The sequence below is a fragment of the Emys orbicularis genome, chromosome 2 (assembly GCF_028017835.1).
Source record: "Emys orbicularis isolate rEmyOrb1 chromosome 2, rEmyOrb1.hap1, whole genome shotgun sequence".
NCBI lineage: Eukaryota > Metazoa > Chordata > Testudines > Emydidae > Emys > Emys orbicularis.
In genome coordinates, this window is record NC_088684.1 from 169,516,952 (window position 1) to 169,537,887 (window position 20,936).

General features: G+C 43.4%; 1 protein-coding gene across 1 annotated transcript in view; it reads right to left on the reverse strand.

Annotated features, from left to right (window-relative positions):
* CLPTM1L (CLPTM1 like) overlaps positions 1-20,936 on the reverse strand; it is an 86,013-nt gene that overhangs the window by 39,866 nt on the left and 25,211 nt on the right. Inside the window, exons 8-9 of the mRNA XM_065398727.1 lie at positions 2,620-2,704; positions 870-973 (exon numbers count right to left, since the gene is read on the reverse strand). Of these exons, the coding sequence (XP_065254799.1) occupies positions 870-973; positions 2,620-2,704 (189 nt within the window). The remainder of the gene's footprint in view (positions 1-869; positions 974-2,619; positions 2,705-20,936) is intronic.

The following is a 20,936-nucleotide window of genomic DNA, read 5'->3' on the forward strand; positions in this document are numbered from 1 at the left end:
TCTTAAAGGACCCATTTTAAAACTAATTACTGGGTTTACTTGAATAGTCTCAGAAAGTTAGTTCAGAATTCCAAGAGTAAATGCGGTAATTTTGGAGAACATAGACACATCCATATAATGAAGTTAAACCTTTAACAATTAAATGCTTGTACCGTGAGCTCCCTAGTTAATGTTTGTTAGAACCCTAACCTGTGTGTGTGTTTTTTGCAATCTTAAGGGACTCCAAATCAAAAGTCACATTTGAAATCTTGTACTTCTAATTAGAAATAATACTCCAAAATTACAGGAACTGCAAAGTTGGTAAAAAGATTTTTTTTCCAATTTGTTTACTTTGTGTACTTTACAGCACTTTATATATGGACAGTTTTACTGTTTACCCTTTATGATTAGAGTTCCTTGAAGAGAACACATTAAACAGAAGTTATTCAGGATAAGTTATTTAAAGTGTATTCTATCTAAACTGGAATTGTTCTAAATTAGTTCACTTATAATTTAAACTGACAATGACTATTTTTATATATAGATAGATGGATAAATACACACACATACACATAGACACTATATATCTATATCTATATATATAGATAGATAGATAGATGGATAAATACACACACATACACACTATATATATATATACACACACACACACACACACATCTACAGTCCTATGGGGATGATGTTAAACTGTTCATTTTATATATATATATATATATATATATATATATATATATATATATATATATATATATATATATATATATATATATATATATATATATATCCCATAGGACTGTAGATGTAAATAGCAGCAGCGTCAGCAATAAACCTATATTCAGACATAAGCAGACTTCAGAGCTTTATGAACTCACCTCAATCACTGCACCAACACCTGCTGGAATTAGCACCAATAAACTTGTTTGTTCATCCAAAAGGAAAAGAAATATTACCACGGTACTGAAGCATCGCCAAAGCACTGAATAAGTAAATAGAAATGTGAGTTAATATAATTTAGATATTAAAGGAATAGGTGATACCTGATGAAAGAATGTTACAGTTAAACTATTATAAGATAAAGATAGAAAGAAGAATGACAACAGGCTATATGAGCTGCTTCCCCAGATAAAGCTTCTTGTGAGACTATAGATGATTTTAGGAAGTGATGTCACAATAGAATTATGATTTTAAATAGCAAGAATTTGCTGAGAACCAACAACCTGATCAGTGGGATTCAGAGTAAGCAAAGTAAAAAAAATGCGTAAGGAGTGAAATATTCTTGAATCAACAAAAAACTTGCAATAAGAAAAGTATTTCTATAATGGAATATTGGTAGCAATACAACAACGTATCAGCAGTACTTTAAGATATTACCAAATATATGTTAGTGATTCTTGTTAAGAAGACAACCTCAGACAATAAAACTTTCTAGCTATGAAAATTTCAAAGTTTAGCCTATGAAAACTGCCATGAAATCCTTGAACAAAATACATTTGATAAAATAAGACACTTTGCATGTATGCAATTTCTCAGGTTCTGTTAAGCTTTGCAATTATATATAGCACCATTTCCTGCCCAATGATTTTTATATTAGAGAAGAGGGAAAAGGCATAAGGAAGAGCAAGAACTGGACACTAAAAAATGCTAAGCAAACAGATATGAGTGTTTTTCAAAAACATTTGAGTGACAAATAATAAGTGCAGTCCCATTTAAATGCTAAACACAGCACAGACATTCCTTCTTTTCTCTTGGGAAAAGAGATTTTTCCAAGAGAATTCTCATGTCCTCCAATTCTAATTTCCTTCAAATAGTGTAACTGTAAGTAGTATTTAAAATGTACATCTTTAACTTCCCAACCATTCTGCCCAACTATAGAGATGCTGGAACCGAGAAGACACTTTGAAAACGGCATTACTTTAATACCAAGAAACCAAAACTATCCAGTGTCCCTCAGAATCCTTCTACTTTGGTTTTACGCACTTATGCGGGTAGCAGCTAGCAAATATTCTCACATTAACCTAGAACTCTAATCCTTGAAACTCACTGATCATCATTGTAAATGTGTAGTATCACTGAAAATCGAGTGCAGTAAACCATGTGCACATGTGAGAGGACACTTCCAGTTGTAACCAAGAATAAAAGATTTTTGCACAAGAACAAAATGACAACTTACATTTCTCAAATACAACAATTTTAATTCCTAACAACCAACCACATTACCCATACTCAATCATTTGTAAACATTATATAAAAAATAGGGAGGCTTTCCCAATTAAGTTTTGAAGTAATGTCTTAGTTTTCTTGTGGTCACACATTTTCCTCTTTAGAAGAAAGTCACATCATTCAACATCTCTGATTATACCCAATAAAAATTGATCTCAGAAGCAGGGTAAGCATTATCACTGTGCCTAATGCATCAAGATTAGAACCCTGCCTGTCTAAAGTTTTCTGCTAAATAACTGAACACTGTGATTAAATCACAGCACACTTTCCCATGACGATCGTACAAAAACTGTTTTCATTTTGCCACATCTCCTAAAGCATGCCAGATATTCATGTGTGTTCTAATATACAAGAGTAAAAACAAGATCAGTACACACCCTCTTTACCTCATATATGCCATACCTGCTTTTGTAGACATTCCAGTCATGCTTTTCTTTTTCTTCCAGAAGCTGATGTCATTTTTGAATGCAAGGAAATCAAAAAGAAGCTGCAAATATGAAGATACGCACCATTAATTTGATTGAAACCTGCACTAATTCCGGCACGTCAATTGAGTTAATAAAAACATGCATTTACAACTACATACTTAATGTAAGTTGATTATTTCATTAAATAAAAGAGAGATAGTCTAGATGCAGAAAGGAAAAGCTAAGAGATGTGAACCCTGTTGTTAAGACCCAAGTTCCACAAAACATTGCAAGGAAGAACTAACTAGGGAATCCATGGACTGAAAGAACTACAAAGCTTCATCTTACAGGAAGACAAAGGGAGCCAGGGACTCCATGCATCTTGTGAATCCTGCAGGACAGTAGTTCATGTGAGGAGCTAAGAAACTTGCAGAGCTCATGAATTCTTCAGTACTGCAAGAACTAAAGAGGGCTGAGAACCTTGCAGAGTTCCAAAGCCTCACATTACAAACACAGGAATTGCCATAGTGGATCAGCCCTGAAGCCAATCTACTCCAGTATCTCATCTCTGACAGTATCCAATACCAGCTGCTTGAGAGGAAAATGTAAAAACTTTGTAAAAGGGTAAATGTGGGATAACGTGCTCTCCTATACCATCTCATTCTGATCTCTACTAGTTAGAGATTGTCTTATCTCTAGGGCTGTCAAGCGATTAAAAAAATTAATCGCACTGTTAAACAATAATAGAATACCATTTAAATATTTTTGGATGTTTTCTACATTTTCAAATATATTTATTTCAATTACAAAACAGAATACAAAGTGTACAGTGCTCATTTTACATTTATTTTTGATTACAAGTATTTGCACTGTAAAAAAACAAAAGAAATATTTTTCATTTCACCTAATACAAGTACTGTAGTGCAATCTCTTTATCATGAAAGTTGAACTTACAAATGTAGAGTTATGTAAAAAAAGGCATTCAAAAATAAAACTAAGTCCACTCAGTCTTACTTCTTGTTCAACCAATTGCTCTTACAAGTTTGTTTACATTTGCAGGAGATAATGCTGATAATGCTTCTTGTTTACGTCACCTAAAAGTGAGAACAGACGTTCTCATGGCACTGTTGTAGCCGGCATCGCAAGATATTTACGTGCCAGATGTGCTAAAGATTTATATGTCCCTTCATGCTTCAACCACCATTCCAGGAGACATGAGTCCATGCTGATGATGGGTTCTGCTCAATAACAATCCAAAGCAGTGCGGACCGACATGTTCATTTTCATTATCCGAGTCAGATGCCACGAGCAGAAGGTTGATTTTCTTTTTTGGTGGTTCAGGTTCTGTAATTTCTGCATCGGAATGTTGTTCTTTTAAGACTTTTGAAAGCATGCTCCACATCCTGTCCCTCTCAGATTTTGGAAGGTACTTCAGATTCTTAAACCTTGGGTCGAGTGCCGCAGCTAACTTTAGAAATCTCACATTGGTACCTTCTTTGAGTTTTGTAAAACCTACAGTGGAAGTGTTCTTAAAATGAACATCATCATGTGCTGGGTCATCATTCGAGACTGCTAAACATGAAATATATGACAGAATGCGGGTAAAAGAGGAGGGGACGTACAATTCTTCCCCAAGGAGTTCAGTCACAAATTTAATTAACATGTTATTTTTTTAATGAGCGTCATCAGCATGGAAGCATGTCCTCTGGAATGATGGCCAAAGCATGAACGGGCATACGAATGTTTAGCATATCTGACACCTAAATGCCTTGAAATGCCAGCTACAAAAGTGCCATGCAAATGCCTGTTCTCACTTTCTGGTGACATTGTAAATAAGAAGCTGGCAGCATTATCTCCTGTAAATGTAAACAAAAAACTTATTTGTCTTAGCGATTGGCTGAACAAGAAGTAGGACTGAGTGGACTTGCAGGCTCTGAAGTTTTACATTGTTTTGGTTTTGAGTGCAGTTATGTAACGGGGGGAGGGTTAGCTCAGTGGTTTGAGCATTGGCCTGCAAACCCAGGGTTGTGAGTTCAATCCTTGAGGGGGCCATTTAGGGATCAGGGCAAAAATCTGTCTGGGGATTGGTCCTGCTTTGAGCAGGGGGTTGGACTAGATGACCTCCTGAGATCCCTTCCAATCCTGATGCTCTATGATTCTATAGTATACCAACACCAAAAAAAAAAAAAAAAAAATCTACATTTGTGAGTTGCACTACAGTACTTGTATGAGGTGAATTGAAAAATACTCTTTTATTATTTTTACAGTTCAAATATTTGTAATAAAAATATACACGTTGATTTCATTTAAAACACAGAATACAATATATATGAAAACAGAGAAAATCAAAAATATTTAATAAATTTCGATTGTTTAACAGTGCAATTAAAAGTGCAATTGTGATTTTATCTCGATAATTTGAGTTAATTGAATGAGTTAACTGCGATTAATCGACAGCCCAACTTATCTCCTGAAGCATGAGATTGAATATATCTTCCAAAATTTGTTAAGCATTATCTAGTATAACTCCGGATATTCTTGTTAGCCATATAAGTGTCCAATCCCTTTATGAATCTTGGTAATTTTTCAGCCTCAACAACTTTCTGTGGGTTCTACTGTAGATTCAGCTCATAGAAGAAGTTATTTCTATTGGTATTACACCTCCACCTCCTTGAATGATGTTATCTACATCAACAGAAGCACTCTTTCATTGACATAGCTGAATCAACACTGGGGGTTTGGCCAGCATGGCTATGTTGGTCAGTACATTATATTCACACTCCTAACTGACACAGCTATGTTGAAATAACTTTTAAGTTTAGATGAAGCCTAACATTTTACCATGTGTTGGCTAACTCAGATAAAAAAATACTTTCCTCATGAAGACAAGGCTAAAACTTCAAATGCACGAATGGGCTGGATTAATAATGCTTAGTATTAAAAAAAATTAGGACAGGTATTACCACTTGAGTGAGTTTTTATAGCACCAACTAGTAGTTGAAAACCCATGTTGTCGTAATGGCTTTTCACTAAAATAAAAAATGGCTGAGAGCTAAAAAAACTGCATGATATTTGACTACAAATCCCAATGATTGAACCTGGTGTTATTCTAAACAAAAAGCACTAAACCGTGCTTGTGGCTGTTTCCATCACTTCATACTTACACAGACATTCTCAGCTTCCGAGTGATGTTTGTGGTTATTATATGCGCTGATTGTGTTGTGCTGGGAAAGTTGTGTGGACCTGTGCAGGGGGCAGATGAGGAGTGTGTGCTGCAGTGAGGGGAAATGTGTATGTGGGATTATTGTGTGCTGCAGCATGGGTGTGGCAGTCAGGCCAAGTAATCCACAATCTGTGCAGTTTCCTTCATACAACCAATGGTAAAATGCTTTATGTACCAAAATAGAATTTAATGACTTTGCTAAACTGATCACTAATAGAAGCAGCAATTTAAGTATGAAATCGTTACATTAACTAGAAATTATTTAGCAGCTTGAGCAACTCCTCATACAACTCAGAAGAACAAGAATCACCTCTTCAAAGAAGTTGTCCTTTCTCAATCTTGAATAACTATTCCTGTATGAAGACTCTAAGACTTATTTAATTTTAAAAGACTACTTTAAGAACTAAGACGTTTTATACAGAAAATAAAAGTATGTATTTTTTGAAATCAGAATTTCAATTCCTGTTAAATCCTGATGAAATTAAGAACTCTCTCAGAAAATGGAAGAGACTTTAAACTCTTCAAATATTATCAGAGACTTTCCCACAAAAAAACAAAGGCAATTAGAAGTGTTGCATATTTATTAAGTAGACCGCATATTCACAAGACAAAGATGTCAAGATAACTAACCCCCAACAGCACTGAACCAATGAAAGGATGAGAGCATCCAATTTTAAATCTAGACAAGATTGAAAGAAGTGTGTTTTCCTATGAATTCATGAAAGTAGGAAGGAAAAGAGTACAAAAACTCTGATGTGATCCTGAAGCAGCACACTCTTGTCTACTACCTACTCAACTTCAACAGCACTCAACACAACTCATCCTGTTTATCTTTGAGAGCAAACTGCTACAGACAGCTAAAAAGGCAAACAGCAGCCACACAGCAGTAGCAAAAAGCAACCTTCTAGCCCAGTTGACATCATTAAGACTTCAATACAATATGAAAATAGCTAGAGAACTGCCAAGATTAAAAAACCTTGTGAAATGATTTTATTGGAATATTGAAATTTTGAAATTTTATTGTAACATATTAGCAGCTTCTCCTATTAATCACCACTTCATTAGACCATGTATTCTTGGAAAGGAAACGGGCTGAATATTGGTAAACAAAAATATAATGGGATTTAAGATTCTTAATAATCACTAATTGGCCTTATTAAGACAACTCCTTAAATGGCTTCTTTTTTAAAAAATGATTTAAATACTTTCTTTGATTTCAGAGGATTTAGTTAAGACTACTTACATTGACCATTCATAAACCATTATCCTTAATAAACCAAACTGGACTTACCTGCCCCTAAAATTATTTTGCTCATCTATAAACAGTTTTAGTATATCTATGATATACTAAGACTGGACTCAATTTGGAAAGTAATACTTTGGTCTTAACTTACAAAAAGATATAATCTTTGTTAAAAACTTTCCACAGAGGTGCACTCAGAAGAGACAGTAACAGAAGTAATCATTTATCATTTGTATTCGGTTTTATGTTGTCCTTTAATAATGCAAGAGATTTGATGGTTGATGATTTTGCTTGGATTTAGTGGTGATGTCTCTGAAGTATATATAAAAGAACCCTTGTGACTAGAAGAGTGGGAGTCACATCCCTGAATTGGCAGAAAGAGAAACAATTAGGAAGAGATAGCCTACCACTTCTTGTTTCTCTAGATATTTTTAGTAATTTTGGAGATAATTACTTAGCTCTCAGCAATTTGAAATACCTCTTTCCACCCCAAATGTCCCAAATACCTAGAACCTCAGAGAGGCAATGGCTGAAACTTCAATGAAGACATATTATTTATCACCTCAATATAATGTATTTTCATCCCTCTGCTGAACAAAACAGATAGAAACATTATAGGTTGACTTCCCATTGAAGGATAAATCGATGAAGAGTCTAGGTACATTCTTAACATAACTTGTTTATTTTTCCACTGTATACACCAGTCTGAACAGAGGTTGTCAGTCAAAATAAGCAGGCAATCCTCTTTCAGGAATTTCAGCCAAAATACTTAATATACCTATAGGAGCAATTTGTCCCCAAGAACATATTTTAGTTAAGAGATTAAGGCAGAGAGCCAACTCTCACTGTTTGCCATAACTTTGGGGAAAAAACAACAAAAATACAAGAATCTCTTTAAACACTGAACAGTGTTCAATCACTTTAAGACAAACAATTTGAGTGTAACTAACTGTGCTAGCTGGAGACTCCTGCCATGACAATACTGTTTCCATGGATGATGAAAGTTTAGGCTGAATCTGAACAATTTTCCTTGACAAAACTGACAATTTCCTCCCAACAAATATTCTTGAAGCTAGAATTTATGAAACTGTCCACAATCCAGAATAAATATGATCAAGGCTTTGTGGATGCTATGGAAGCAAAAACCCTTTTCTTGACCTCCCCACGTAACTATGGAATGAGAATCTGAGAAGTCTTTATGCTGCAATACACCAGTTTTGTTCAAATACTTCTGCCACTAATGTTCTAGCATCTTTCCTCTTACTTCAGTTGTCATCTGTTGTCACCAAAATTAAGATGATCTGAATGATCAAAGCCAAGGTCATTGTGGATATATCTACACTGCAATGTAAGCCCAGGCTCAGACTCAGGCTTGAGGACAAACTCCACTTCCATCTACACACAAATCTCTGACTTGGCTTGGACCTACGATCCTAGGACACTGCAGGGGTGGAGGGTTTAAACCCTATTGCTTTGCAGTGCAGATGCAGGCCCTCTCCCTCCCCCAGACTCAGGTCCTTGGAACCCACAATGAGTATCCCACAGTCACATGGGCCAACTTCCTTTGTCTCCTCTATCCCATAAATCACCAATTGACTCCAGGGAAACAGAAGGAATCCTTCCCTTGTTGTAGTGCAGCAGTTTTCATTGACTGATGAGCTGCAAGCACACCTTTGGAGAACCTTCTGCAATTTGGAATGGAGACTGACCAGAAAAAGTCCTCCACAAAGCATGTTGCTTCGTGGCCACCGAAGCACAGCCAGATTTCAGTTAATCTCTAGCGCAAGGCCAGCAAAACAGTGGATTTTAGTAAGAGTACCAGGGGATGACCGTGCATATTAGCAAACAACAAAGAACGGTGATGCACGATGACCTGGTCAGCTGGGATGGCAAGCTGCTGGCCCCAGAATCCAGCATGGTGACCAATGGGAGCCAGCAGCAGGTGCCAAATAAAACCAGCAAAGTGGTGCTGCTGACACTGGTCCCAGAGAAGGCTTTGCTGCAAGAGCAACTGCAGTATATCCTGGGATCGTACTTTCCGACACTCTCCCCCTCAGAGAAACAGCTCGCCACAGAACCAGAAATGGAAGGGACAGAAGCCATCCCAGAGCCTGGTAAGTTTCTGGCTCCATTTGAATATTTATTAATATACATTTCCCCTCTATGAACCAATGCAAATGGTATTACAAGCCCTGACTAGCAGCATATATCCACTAATGGCAACTGTATGCCAGCACCTCGACATCCTCCACCCCCTCCCTCTTCACACCATGTGGAGTTCAAAATGGCGACCAGGAATGTAATGAGGCACCAGGAAACAGAACTGGGGAGAGAAGAGGTGGAAACATTTTCTAGTTACAAATCTAGTCCATTTCAATTAGATGTAGTCCATAGGTGACAAAATAATTTGTCCCAAACATGACTGAGGTTTGAAATTTTGTCCAGAAATGTGCCAGAAGGAGGGAGTAAGGAGAATGGCAGTTGAGTGCTTGGTGTTTGGATGCAAGCATAACAGCGTAAGCCACGTGGAAGCTAATACAGCATCCAATTGATTCCCTCATGAATCCTGAATGCTGATAGCTGTAAACTTTCCTTGTAGCAGGAACTCCAGCTAGGTAGTCATTTTGGGGACACATGTATTTTCCAGGGCCACCTTGGTATTTGATTAGCCCACTCCACTCATAGATGTGCTGTTCAGTCACCAGTACATTTGAATACTTTGATTGCATACACTGTTGGTTTCCCACTAGCAGCTTAGAATAACATCTCCCTTTGCCAGTTGGGCACCAAAAAACTGTTATGGAATGGCTGAAATTATATAGAAACCTTTTGTTGGGATGGTCACTAACTTCTCCACCCCCCAACCCAAGTTGTTCTGCACTTTTTGGGGGATGGAGGTGGAAAAGCAGTTGGGATTTTTTTATCCTTTTTGTCTGCACTTCTGTCACTACAATTAACCTGGCTGTGTCCAAGAAGCTTCTGTGGTCTGTCACATCCCTCTCACAATATACTGAAGTTCAGTTTGGAAAAGTATCATTTTATGTCCTTGAAATTCCACAAGGACTTTTCCTGTGCTCCTGCACTGAGCTATTTGAGACAATAACTCTCTGTGTCTTGTCCTCAACCTCTACAGGCTACAGTACCTCCACAGCTTGCCCACAATGCAGCAGAAGCCTGTGTCAATGTACTTGTACAGACTGTTCCAAGATGAAGCAGTTCCGTGACGAACTTTAGTTGAAGATGTAGAGAGGGCCCAACAAGCAGCTCCAGTACCAAAGACAGAGGGACTTATAGCTAGAGGAAAGGCTCAGCCTGGCTGCACAGCTTGAGCACAGAGCTTCAGTGCAGGAGCAGGCACTTGCTTCGCAGTTCCTGGAACAGGAATGGAGGATGACAGAGCTCAACAGAAACAACTGTTTGAGCAGCTGCTATCACGAATAGCTGCAAGAGTACTGGCTCCTGCTGCACATGCACCAGGGCCTGAGTCCCCTCCAAAGTACCCTGTGATGCCATCCTGGAACAGCTTGGACAACTCCATGGCTGGGTGGCCCATGCAATCGGGCCCTAAGAGCAGCTGGGCAGAGCTGTGCCCCATGCAGTGCTCCATATTGACCCCCTCACCCTCTTAGACATCTCTACCCCTCTTCCCCGGTGCCAAGTGTGCAGCAAACATGGAAGGAAGGGAAAGGAGAATGGAGAGGCTGGGGACATGCAACATCAGGGAGTTTCTGTCTTGTACATGTTTCACTGTTGGCATTTGTTTTGTCTTGCTTTTTAAGGTTTTGGTGTGGTAGTGGCAGCTAGCGTGCAGGGCAATGGGTTAATTTTGTACTTTTCAAAAAAAATGTTTATAAATAAAGCTTTTTATTTTAGCAAGGAAGTTTATCATACCATGTGCATTTCTGATGATAAATGGAAACACATGATCAGGGACAACTGGCAATTTATATGCAAATACTATTCCTCATACACAATTAGATACATCAATCCATTCATCAATCACTTACTTACATCACACCATACTATGAATCACCGCCCTGCTCTCATTTGATAAGCGGTCAGGTCATTCATAAGTATATTGCTTGGAGGGCGGGGAAATTGATTGCCTTCCCTAACTTCTGCTGCCCGGGTGCACTTTCTGGATGACTACCAATTCAGCAGTCCATCACTGCCATGCTTCCATTCGGGGGGAGAGGGCTCACCTCTGGCGTCACAAAGATTGTGAAGAGCACAGCAAGAAACAGTAATGCAGATAGCATTGATGACACTGGCATCCAAACAGTTCTGTAGACATCTCTAATGGGATTTCAATCTGCCAAAAGCACATTCAACAACCATTCTACACCTGCTGAGAATGTAATTATACTTTCATTTGTCAGGGCCTCTGATATCCATGTGGTTTCATAAGCCAAAGCAAAAGGGGGTACACGGGGTCCCCCAAAATAACTGTGGAGACAGTAACTCCATTTATGACAATGTCATTTGGTACAAATAGTGTCCCAGCTTGTTAATGAATCTTGACTCGCAATTGGTGAAAAACACTGGCAACATGAAAAAACTGTTACCTAACTTTCATAATTGTTGTTCTTTGAGATGTGGTGCTCATGTCCATTCCATTCTAGGTGCATGCGCCCACGTGCGCCATCGGAGATTTTTGCCTTAGCGGTAGGGCCAGTTGTGGCACCCTCTGGAGTGTCGCGCTCATGCGGCGTTATATCAGGTGCCGCCAGCCCTATACCCTCTCAGTTCCTTCTTGCAGACAACTCCGACAGAGGGGCAGAAGGGCAGGTAATGGAATGGACATGAGCAACATATCTCGAAGAACAACAGTTACGAAAGGTAGGTAACAGTTTTTTGAGTGCTTGCTCATGTCGATTCCATTCTAGGTGACTCACAAGCAGTATCAATGGAGGCGGGCTTGGAGTTCACGGTCTTGCAGCTTACATCCCTGCTCTGCCAAAGCCAGTGTCATCCCGAGCTTGCTGGGTAAGCGCATAATGAGATGCAAACGTGTGGATGGTACTGCGCCAGGAAGGCAGCTGATGACGCCTGCGCCCTAGTCATGTGAGCCATCACGATCGCCGGTGGGGGCACCTTTGCCAACTCATAACAGTAGTGGATGCAGGCTGTGATCCACGACGATATTCTCTAGACAGACATTGGGCAACCCACTGTGACACCCTGACACCCCAATATTAATCACTGTCATGTAATTAGGATAGGCCTTTGTGACATTACACCCCATATTCTTCATAGAAATATTGTTATGATATGAATATGGCATAACTAAGATTTCTTTTATGCAATATGAGTATGTGAGATATCACTGAAAATGTTATGATCTACTGAATGTGTTTATCCAATTTGTATGCATGTATCATTTCTGTAGCTGAAGTTAGGAATATTGACAATGTAACACTTATAACTGTGTGTGTGCTTGGGGGAATGCCCACCACTCAGTAGGCAATCAGCATCAATGGGCCATTAGGAAAAACAGTAAGACTTGGAAGATACTAAACTCCCGCCTTCCTGAGAAGCTCCTGGGGTTGCTTGCTTTGACACGATAGGGTCAAGTGATCGGGTCACCTTGTACTAGACCCCCATCTTGGGGTTTCAGTGTTTTTCCATTCAGACTGGGAAACAAAAGATTCCTGCTCTATGTAAATTCTGTTTAAGGCTGGGAAGTCAATCAGGACTCTTGTCCATTGCCTCCCCATCCAAGAAGGAAGATTGCTAAAAACACCTGAAGGGAATGGCAGGGGCTGAGTCCAGTCTTGAGAAATAACTGGAACTCTAAGCTACAGAAACTCTGCAACCTGCCTAAAACAACATTTAGGATGATAAATTACATTTTGTAACCTGTTTCTTGAGTGTATTAAGCTTAGTTTGTGTGTGTTGTTTTATTTGCTCAGTAATCTGTTTGCTATCCCTTATAATCACTTAACATTTACATTTGGTAGTTAATAAACTTATTTTTTATTACAAATCCCAGTTTGTACAATTCATATGGGGGTGGTTGGGTGGGAGGAAGCATCTCTCTCTCCACATTGAGAGGGCAAATTTTTATGAGCTTGTGCTGTGCAGATCTCTCTATACAGTGCAAGACAATATTATTTTGGGTTTACACTCAAAAGGAGGTGTGCACATGAGTGCTGAGTAAATTCCCGAGCTGAATCTTCCCACACAGAGTGATTTCAGTCTGTATCTGCCACTGGGTGTGGCCTTACCTGTGTGTGCGCTAGAGAAGGCTCGAGGGCCTGGTACAGCTAGGACAGGGTGAGGAAACCCAGGCTGGTGGAATGGGTGGAACCAGTGGGACTCCAGCACATCAGATGGCATCCCAGATGGGGGGGGGGGGGGGTGTCCAAACCCGTCACAGCCTTATACAAAGTATGCCTTATGAGGTGTCATTCTAAAAGTCTTGATCTGCTAGATCAGGGGTCAGCAACCTTTCAGAAGTGGTGCTGAGTCTTCATTTATTCACTCTAATTTAAGGTTTCGCATGCCGGTATTACATTTTAATGTTTTTAGAAGGTCTCTTTCTATAAATCTATAATATATAACTAAACTATTGTTCTATGTAAAGCAAATAAGGTTTTTAAAACGTTTAAGAAGCTTCATTTAAAATTAAATTAAAATGCAGAGCCCCCCGGACCGGTGGCCAGGACTCGGGCAGTGTGAGTGCCACTGAAAATCAGCTTGCGTGCCACCTTTGGCACATGTGCCATAGGTTGCCTACCCTTGTGCTAGATAGTAATATCTCGTTGGATTGTATGTGCTATGGTCGTATGTGAAGTTATGAAGTTTGGCTATGTATGTGTTACTGAAACATGTTGTGAGGTTGAAAACACCCACAAGCAGCTTTTTAGGTACGACACTAAAAAGGCCAAACAATGCTAATGGCTTTTTGTGGAAATGCTTACAAGCACAAGGGTTACCCCAGGAACTGTGTACAATAGAAACCTCTGAGAGACAGCACTACACAATGGGAACTGTTTGACCCAGGTCACAGCAAATGAGTTTTCCAGCAAGTGGGGAGAAGATATAAGAGGGGGAAAATGACATCATGGGGGCAATCCACTCTCCCTACAACAACACACCTGGAAACACCTGAGGAACAAAGACTGAACTATGGGAAGTGATGGATCTTTAGCCTGTGTATGAAAACCTAGGAAAGCCCTGGCAACTTGTGCCATAAGCCCCTGCCAGCCTGTTTATCACTCAGGGTGAGAATTTGCTAATTTAAATCCTACCTATCTAGTGTGTTAAGCTCAGTTTGCGAGTTGTTTATTTACTATGGTAATCTGCTTTGATCTGTTGGCTATCCCTTATAATCACTTACAACAGGGGTAGGCAACCTTTCAGAAGTGGTGTGCCGAGTCTTCATTTATTCACTTTAATTTAAGGTTTTGCGTGCCGGTAATACATTTTAACGTTTTTTAGAAGGTCTCTCTCTATAAGTCTCTATTATATAACTATATAACTATTGTTGTATGTAAAGCAAACAAGGTTTTCAAAATGTTTAAGCTTAATTTAAAATTAAATTAAAATGCTGATCTTACACCGCCAGCCTGCTCAGCCCGCTTCCAGCCTGGGACCCCAGACCTGGGGGGGTTTTCAGGGGTCAGGGCAGAGAGCTGGGTGTGTGTGGGGGGTGCAGGGCAGAAGGCTGTGTGTGGGGGGATGTGGGGGGGAGCAGGGCAGAAGGCTGGGGGTGTGTGGGGGTGCAGGGTTCAGGGCAGAGGGCAATGGGGATGTGGGGGGGGTTCAGGGCAGAAGGCTGGGGGGGTTCAGGGCAGAAGGCTCGGGGGGTTCAGGGGTCAGGGCAGAGGGGTGTGGGGAGTTCAGGGGTCAGGGCAGAGGGCTGGGGTGTGTGGGGGGTGTAGGGCAGAAGGCTGGGTGTGGGGGGGTGCAGGGGTCAGGGCAGAGGGCTAGGGGTGTGTGGGGGTGCAGGGCAGAAGGCTGGAGTGCTCGGCTCGTGGGTGTGCTCCCAGCCCCCTGCCTTGAGCCGCTCAAGGCAGGGGGCTGGAAGGGATATGCCCTGTTCCACCCCCTTCCCCAAGGCCCCATCCCTACCTCTTCTCTACCTCCTCTACGGAGCAGGGAGCACGCTGCCACTCGTCCCCCTCCCCCTCGCAAGGGCCATCAGCTGATCGGCACAGGGAAGGAGAGGAGGAGGGGCAGGAAAGCATCACGCTGGGGGAAGAAGCGGGGGAGGGGGAAAGCTTGGCTGCCGCTGGACCAAGCTTGTGCCTCCTGACCCCGCAGGGGAGAGCGGTGGGGGAGAATGGGGCTGGGGGCCGGTGCCCCTCCTCCACACCGCTCTCCCCCGCGGGGGCAGGAGACAGAAGCTTGGTCTTGCGGCAGCCAAGCTTCCCCCCTCCCCCGCTTCTTCCCCCATCGTGGTGCTTTCCTGCCCCTCCTCTCCCTCTCACCGGGCAGGCAGCAGCGTGCCACTCAAAATCGGCTTGCGTGCCGACCCCTGACTTACAATCTACCTCTTGTACTTAATAAACTTGTTTTTGTTTTAAACCCAGTTTGTGAAATTCATAACTGGTGTGTGTGGGGGGGGGGGGGGGGAAGCGGGAAAGCTGTGCATCTCTCTCCACATTGAGGGAGATGGCGAATTTCAATTAGCTTACGCTGTACAGTTCTCTGTGCAGTGCAAGACAATACAACTTTGGGTTTACTCTCCAGAGGGGGAGTGCACTTGAATGCTGGGCAATTCCTTAGCTGAGCTCTCCCATGCAGAGCTGATCTCAACATCTGTGTGAATATAGCTGCAGCTGGGTGTCTCTCTACCTGTGTGTGTGCTGGAAGGGGGCTTGAGAGACTATCACAGCAGCACAGAGTAAGGGGAACCCCGGCTGATGGGACAGGCGGGCTCAGTCGTATCTCAGTTCCAAGTGGCACCCCGGGGGGAACCCGTCACACCTTCATCCTGTCTGCGACAGCAACGAACAACTGCACTGACTTACGGAACAGCTTCGTTCTATCTATGTAGAAGGCCAGTATCTTAGAAGGGCTAAGTCGTGTTGAAACTAATAACTCTGGGTGCTGAGCTCACCCAAGAGGGCTCCACAGCCCAGATCCGATGCATCTGAAAGCAGGGTAAGCGACGGGCACGGGGTTGCGAAGGGAACTCCTTGCAGCACTGACTTGGGATCCAGCCACCAATTCAGGGACAAAAGGATGTGGTTCAGCACCATGACCACTCGGTCCAGGGTGTGCCTGCTGGGGATATAGACTGAGGACAGCCATGCTTGCAGAGGCCATAGATGAAGTCAAGCATGGCTGACCACATACGTGCATGCAACCATGTGGCCAATCAGTCGCAGGCAGGTGTGGGCCATGGTGAGCAGATGGCTCCTTACATGGGAGATCAGGTCCAACATGGCCTGAAAACGTGCTTCCAGGAGGAAGGCCCTGGCCTGTGTGGAGTCAAGAACCGCTCCAATAAACTCTATGCATTGAACTTGATAAACACAGAAAAGTCCATGTTAACACATCAGGACCAGGTCGCAGCAGGTGGAATGCAGCAGGTGGAACGCACCAGATCGAGGCTCTTCTGCTCCTCACTACCGCCAGAGAGGGAGGCTTAGGGATGGGCACAGGCTCTTCCACTGCGACCTCTGAATGGGCCACCTGCACTGAGCCCAGTGCCACCGATCAGTGTTCCGATGCGCTGACCGAACAACGCTGCGAAGGGGGCATTGTCATGACCGGTACGCCCCATGTGCTCTAATAAGGCCACTACGCTGGCCACTGGCCGTGCTGCCACTGCAGTGCCACCACCGATGGTGTGGGTTCCAGTGCCCAATCCCACCGGTGGGGCCTGTGCGATGGGCTGAACCGTCCCTCCAGGCCAGAGGAATCACTTTCCAGTGACCAGGAAGGGGCCGTTGACACCTGGGTTTCTTTACTGGTCGTGGCTACCGATGACCAGATGCGGGAGACCAGTGTTGGTGCTAGGGAGACTGGTGCCGAGATGGGGAACGCTCATCGGTGCCGAGATGGGGAACACACTGTGCCGGTGATCAGGACTGATGTAGAGAGGACGACAAACAAGAGGATGACCGGTGCCGGGAATAGCATAGAGAGTATCAGGTGAGTGATGCTGAGGGGATCTGGACGCTAGTCTGGGCAACCATTGACGAGTCTCAGACCTGTCCCGGGATCCTCGGCGCGGTGGAGAGGAACGTCACCCCCCTCCAGTGACCATCAGTTTTCCCCTAACCCTTGAGGGGTCTTGGCGGCTGGTTTGCTCTCTTGGGGAGCCTTAGCAGAGTCCTGCGGCACCCGAGTCGTCATGGGAACATGTGGAGACTGTGCTCTCTCTGCACTTGGGAGGACAACGGTGCTGGCAGGGGCATGGAACCCATACCTTTCCCAGAAGTCGGTGACGGACTGTTGAGGGCGCTAGAGGCTCCACCCAGGGAGGCAGGAGGACATGGCTCCGGAGTAGGCTGGCGGCCAGGCACAGGTCCCTTGGCCGATGACTCTTGGGCCTTTTTATTCAGAGCTGGGGAGCTGTGTCTTTTTGCTTTCTTTTTTGGCACCAGCAATGGTGACTAGTGCCGGCGGAATGCTGCGCACGGAGGCCAAGGCGCTCGGTGTGAACTGTCTGCATGGCTTGGAAGCTGGGCGAAGGGAGGACTCCATCAGGAGGGCCCTGAGACAAATATCCCGCTCCTTTTGAGTTTGGGGATGAAAGTTCTTACAGATCTGGCACCGATCCTTAACATGTGATTCCTCCAAGCACTTAAGACAGCTGTTATAGGGGTTGCTAATAGGTATAGGCCTGTTGCAATCTGAGCAGGGCTTTAACTCGGGAGATCGGGGCACGCCCCGCCTGGGGTGATGTCCCCACTGGGACCCTAACTACTACTAACAACTACACTTAATTAAGTAGTTAACACTATGCACAAATTATTTACAAAAGGCCCTAAGTCACAAAGTTCGCAAGAGGAAAAAAATGCTAGCCTTTGCTAGACAAGAAAAGGTGCTCCAACTAACCACTAAGAAGGAACTGAGAGGGCATGGGGCTGGCAGCAGCTGATATAGCGCCGCATGAGCACGGCACTCCAGAGGGCGCCATAGCCGGCCCTACGGATACCACTAAGGCAAAAATCTCTGACGACCATGCACGTGGGCGCACACACACCTAGAATGGAATCAACATGAGCAACCACTCAAAAGAATTTTCCCAATGTAATCTACATTGACATTCATAAATCGACCTCTGTGGTACACGAGGCATTGACTAACAATGGAATACTGCAGTTTACGTACTCATGTGCCCTTTGAGGAGGGCAAACTATAGGCACTAGTCCCATCAATGGCCCTCGTGCATTTTGGAAATACATTCTCTAACAGCCGGCAACTTCAGGAATATCTTTTATACTTGTCCCCTCAGGGTAAAACCACACACACCTGAATGCCTCAGAAGCCTACATCCCCACTGTACCCACAGTCTACTTTCCAATCCCAGACTGGTTGGCAATGGACCTACAGCAGTGTGGGGTAGCCAGCTTCCAGAGGGTTATAGGAACCTGCGTCTCGACTGGCATGGCCACCCTCATGCACGTGTCTTTAGGGAGGGTCGGGAGAGGCTGTATCTTTCTTCATGTGAAAGTTCTGGACCTACTACTGGTCATCCCAGATCTGCAAAATGTTTTGGTCTCACCAATCTGAGCTTGTGGCCCTGCTCTAGAAGTGCCAGTAGGGGTTATCCGTGGCTATCCTGAGAGTCATGAGCAGCAGCATCCAGTTCAAGTCTGCCATGTCTGTGTCCTGCTCCATCAGACGTTCTCTCAAGCACCTTTGATTGGTCAGAAAATGCTGCTGAAATGTCCACCATCTCACAGAATTTCTGCCCATTTCTTGAAACAGCAAGAGAAATTCTTCAAGTGGCACCTCCTTGATATTGCTGGCTCCGGTTGCTGAGAGCACACAGACAAAACAATGGCTTGGCAAGATGTTTGCAGGATGGTCAAACTTCCTGTAACGTGCAGGGTGGATCCCAGACTGCACCACAGTCAAAGAGCTACAGAGGCCATGTTTTGCAAAGGCGCTACGAAGTCTGGGATGTGGTTGGTTGGAATCTGGTCTGCGTGATACAGTGTGGACGCCAGAGCCCTGGGTTCAAGCCCAGGTTAGAAAATTCTTTACTTAGGGTTGATAATCAATGTAGATGGCTTAAACCCTGGGTTCTCTAACCTAGGGTTCACTGACTTGAGTCCCACTAACTCTGGGCTTACATTGCAGTGCAGACAAACCCTGATGGGCCACTTTCTTCAGCAGCTGCTGAGTAGCAAAGGGGAGGAATAGCAGCAGTGTGGTAGCCTGAAGTGCCATGCAGGAAGTTTGGCCATCTATATACTAGGTTATATAGAGTGGACAAACTAGCCACTAAAGGCTTGGGAAGGTGAGGTGGAGATTCTTCCAGAGTGCTGCTGGAGACCTGCGTGTTGTCGGAGCCATTGCTCCAAGACTGGAAGTATAACAATAGCCTGAGTTGACTCTGGTCAGTCCCACGAGGACAGGCAATATGAGGAGCACCCTCACTGCACATTTCTGCTGCTGAAGGAATATGGGCAAATGAATAATAAAGGTATTTTTCTTCAATGTTTTGCTCCATTAAGTATTAAAGTCATCTGCTTGGAAATGAGCATCTTGCTGGAAGCAACAAGGTGCAGGTGCTTCATGGGTAGGGTAATGATCTCAGATGACTGGTCACTACATCAAAATGGAATAGTAGAATAGTTGGCCCATACTGTTAAATGGGTAGGTGCAGAAAGAATTTTACTATTGGAGAATGAGTTCAGACAGTCACATGAGAGATGGAACAGTGTTTCAGAGGAAGAAAGAAAGCATGACCACCTGCTGAAGGCCTGATGACAGTTTTATGAATTTGTAAGGTTTGTTGCTGAGCCATGAAACAGTAAACAAACTAAGGGCACGTCTTCACTACCCGCCGGATAGCAATCGATCTATTGGGGATCGACTTATCGCGTCTAGTGAAGACGCGATAAAATCAATCCCCGATGGCTCTGCCGTCGACTCTGGAAATCCACCGCGGCAAGAGGCGGAAGCGGAGTCGACGGCGGCGCGGCAGCGGTCGACTCGCCGCCGTCCTCACAGCCAGGTAAGTCGACCTAAAATATGCAACTTCAGCTACGCTATTCACGTAGCTGAAGTTGCGTATCTTAGGTCGACACCCCCCCCCCCCCCCCCCCCGGTAGTGTAGACCTAGCCTAACAGAGAATTCTGAGTGTGCGCACACATTTCTCTAACAAGGATATAAACCACTCTTGGAGAATACAAATCTCCCACTGCTTGAAGGCCAAGACAGTATTAACACAAAACAGTCTAGATTCTCTGGTTCATTCCTCTCCCTTTTCTCTGATTAGGCAAAAAATGGCCACAACTCCCCAGCTGAGGGCTCTCCTGGTATAGAGGAACTAAGTCGGTATAACCAGCCCCTAAATGCCCTTGTAACAATGACATAAGATGTGTCAATGGCACGAAGAATGACACCCAGAGATGGTGTGCTCTGGCAATTTCCAACTGGCAGACAGTGCCCTTGACAGTGGTACCATCTAGCAAGTTTAGAGCAGACCCATGACTATTCAGACTCCCACTAGGGACATGGTCTGTGCAGAATCAGTGAGAGAATCAGAACTGTAACCTGTTCCCTGACAGTTAAGTTCCCTCCTCTCTGCTAGAAAATCTCAGAGCAGAAAATCTGAGCCAGCATTCATATGCAATGATTTTCAGGTTTTAGTTTAACTCAGGTTAAATAAAGAAATTGACACTACATTATTTCACTTAAGAGTTAAATATT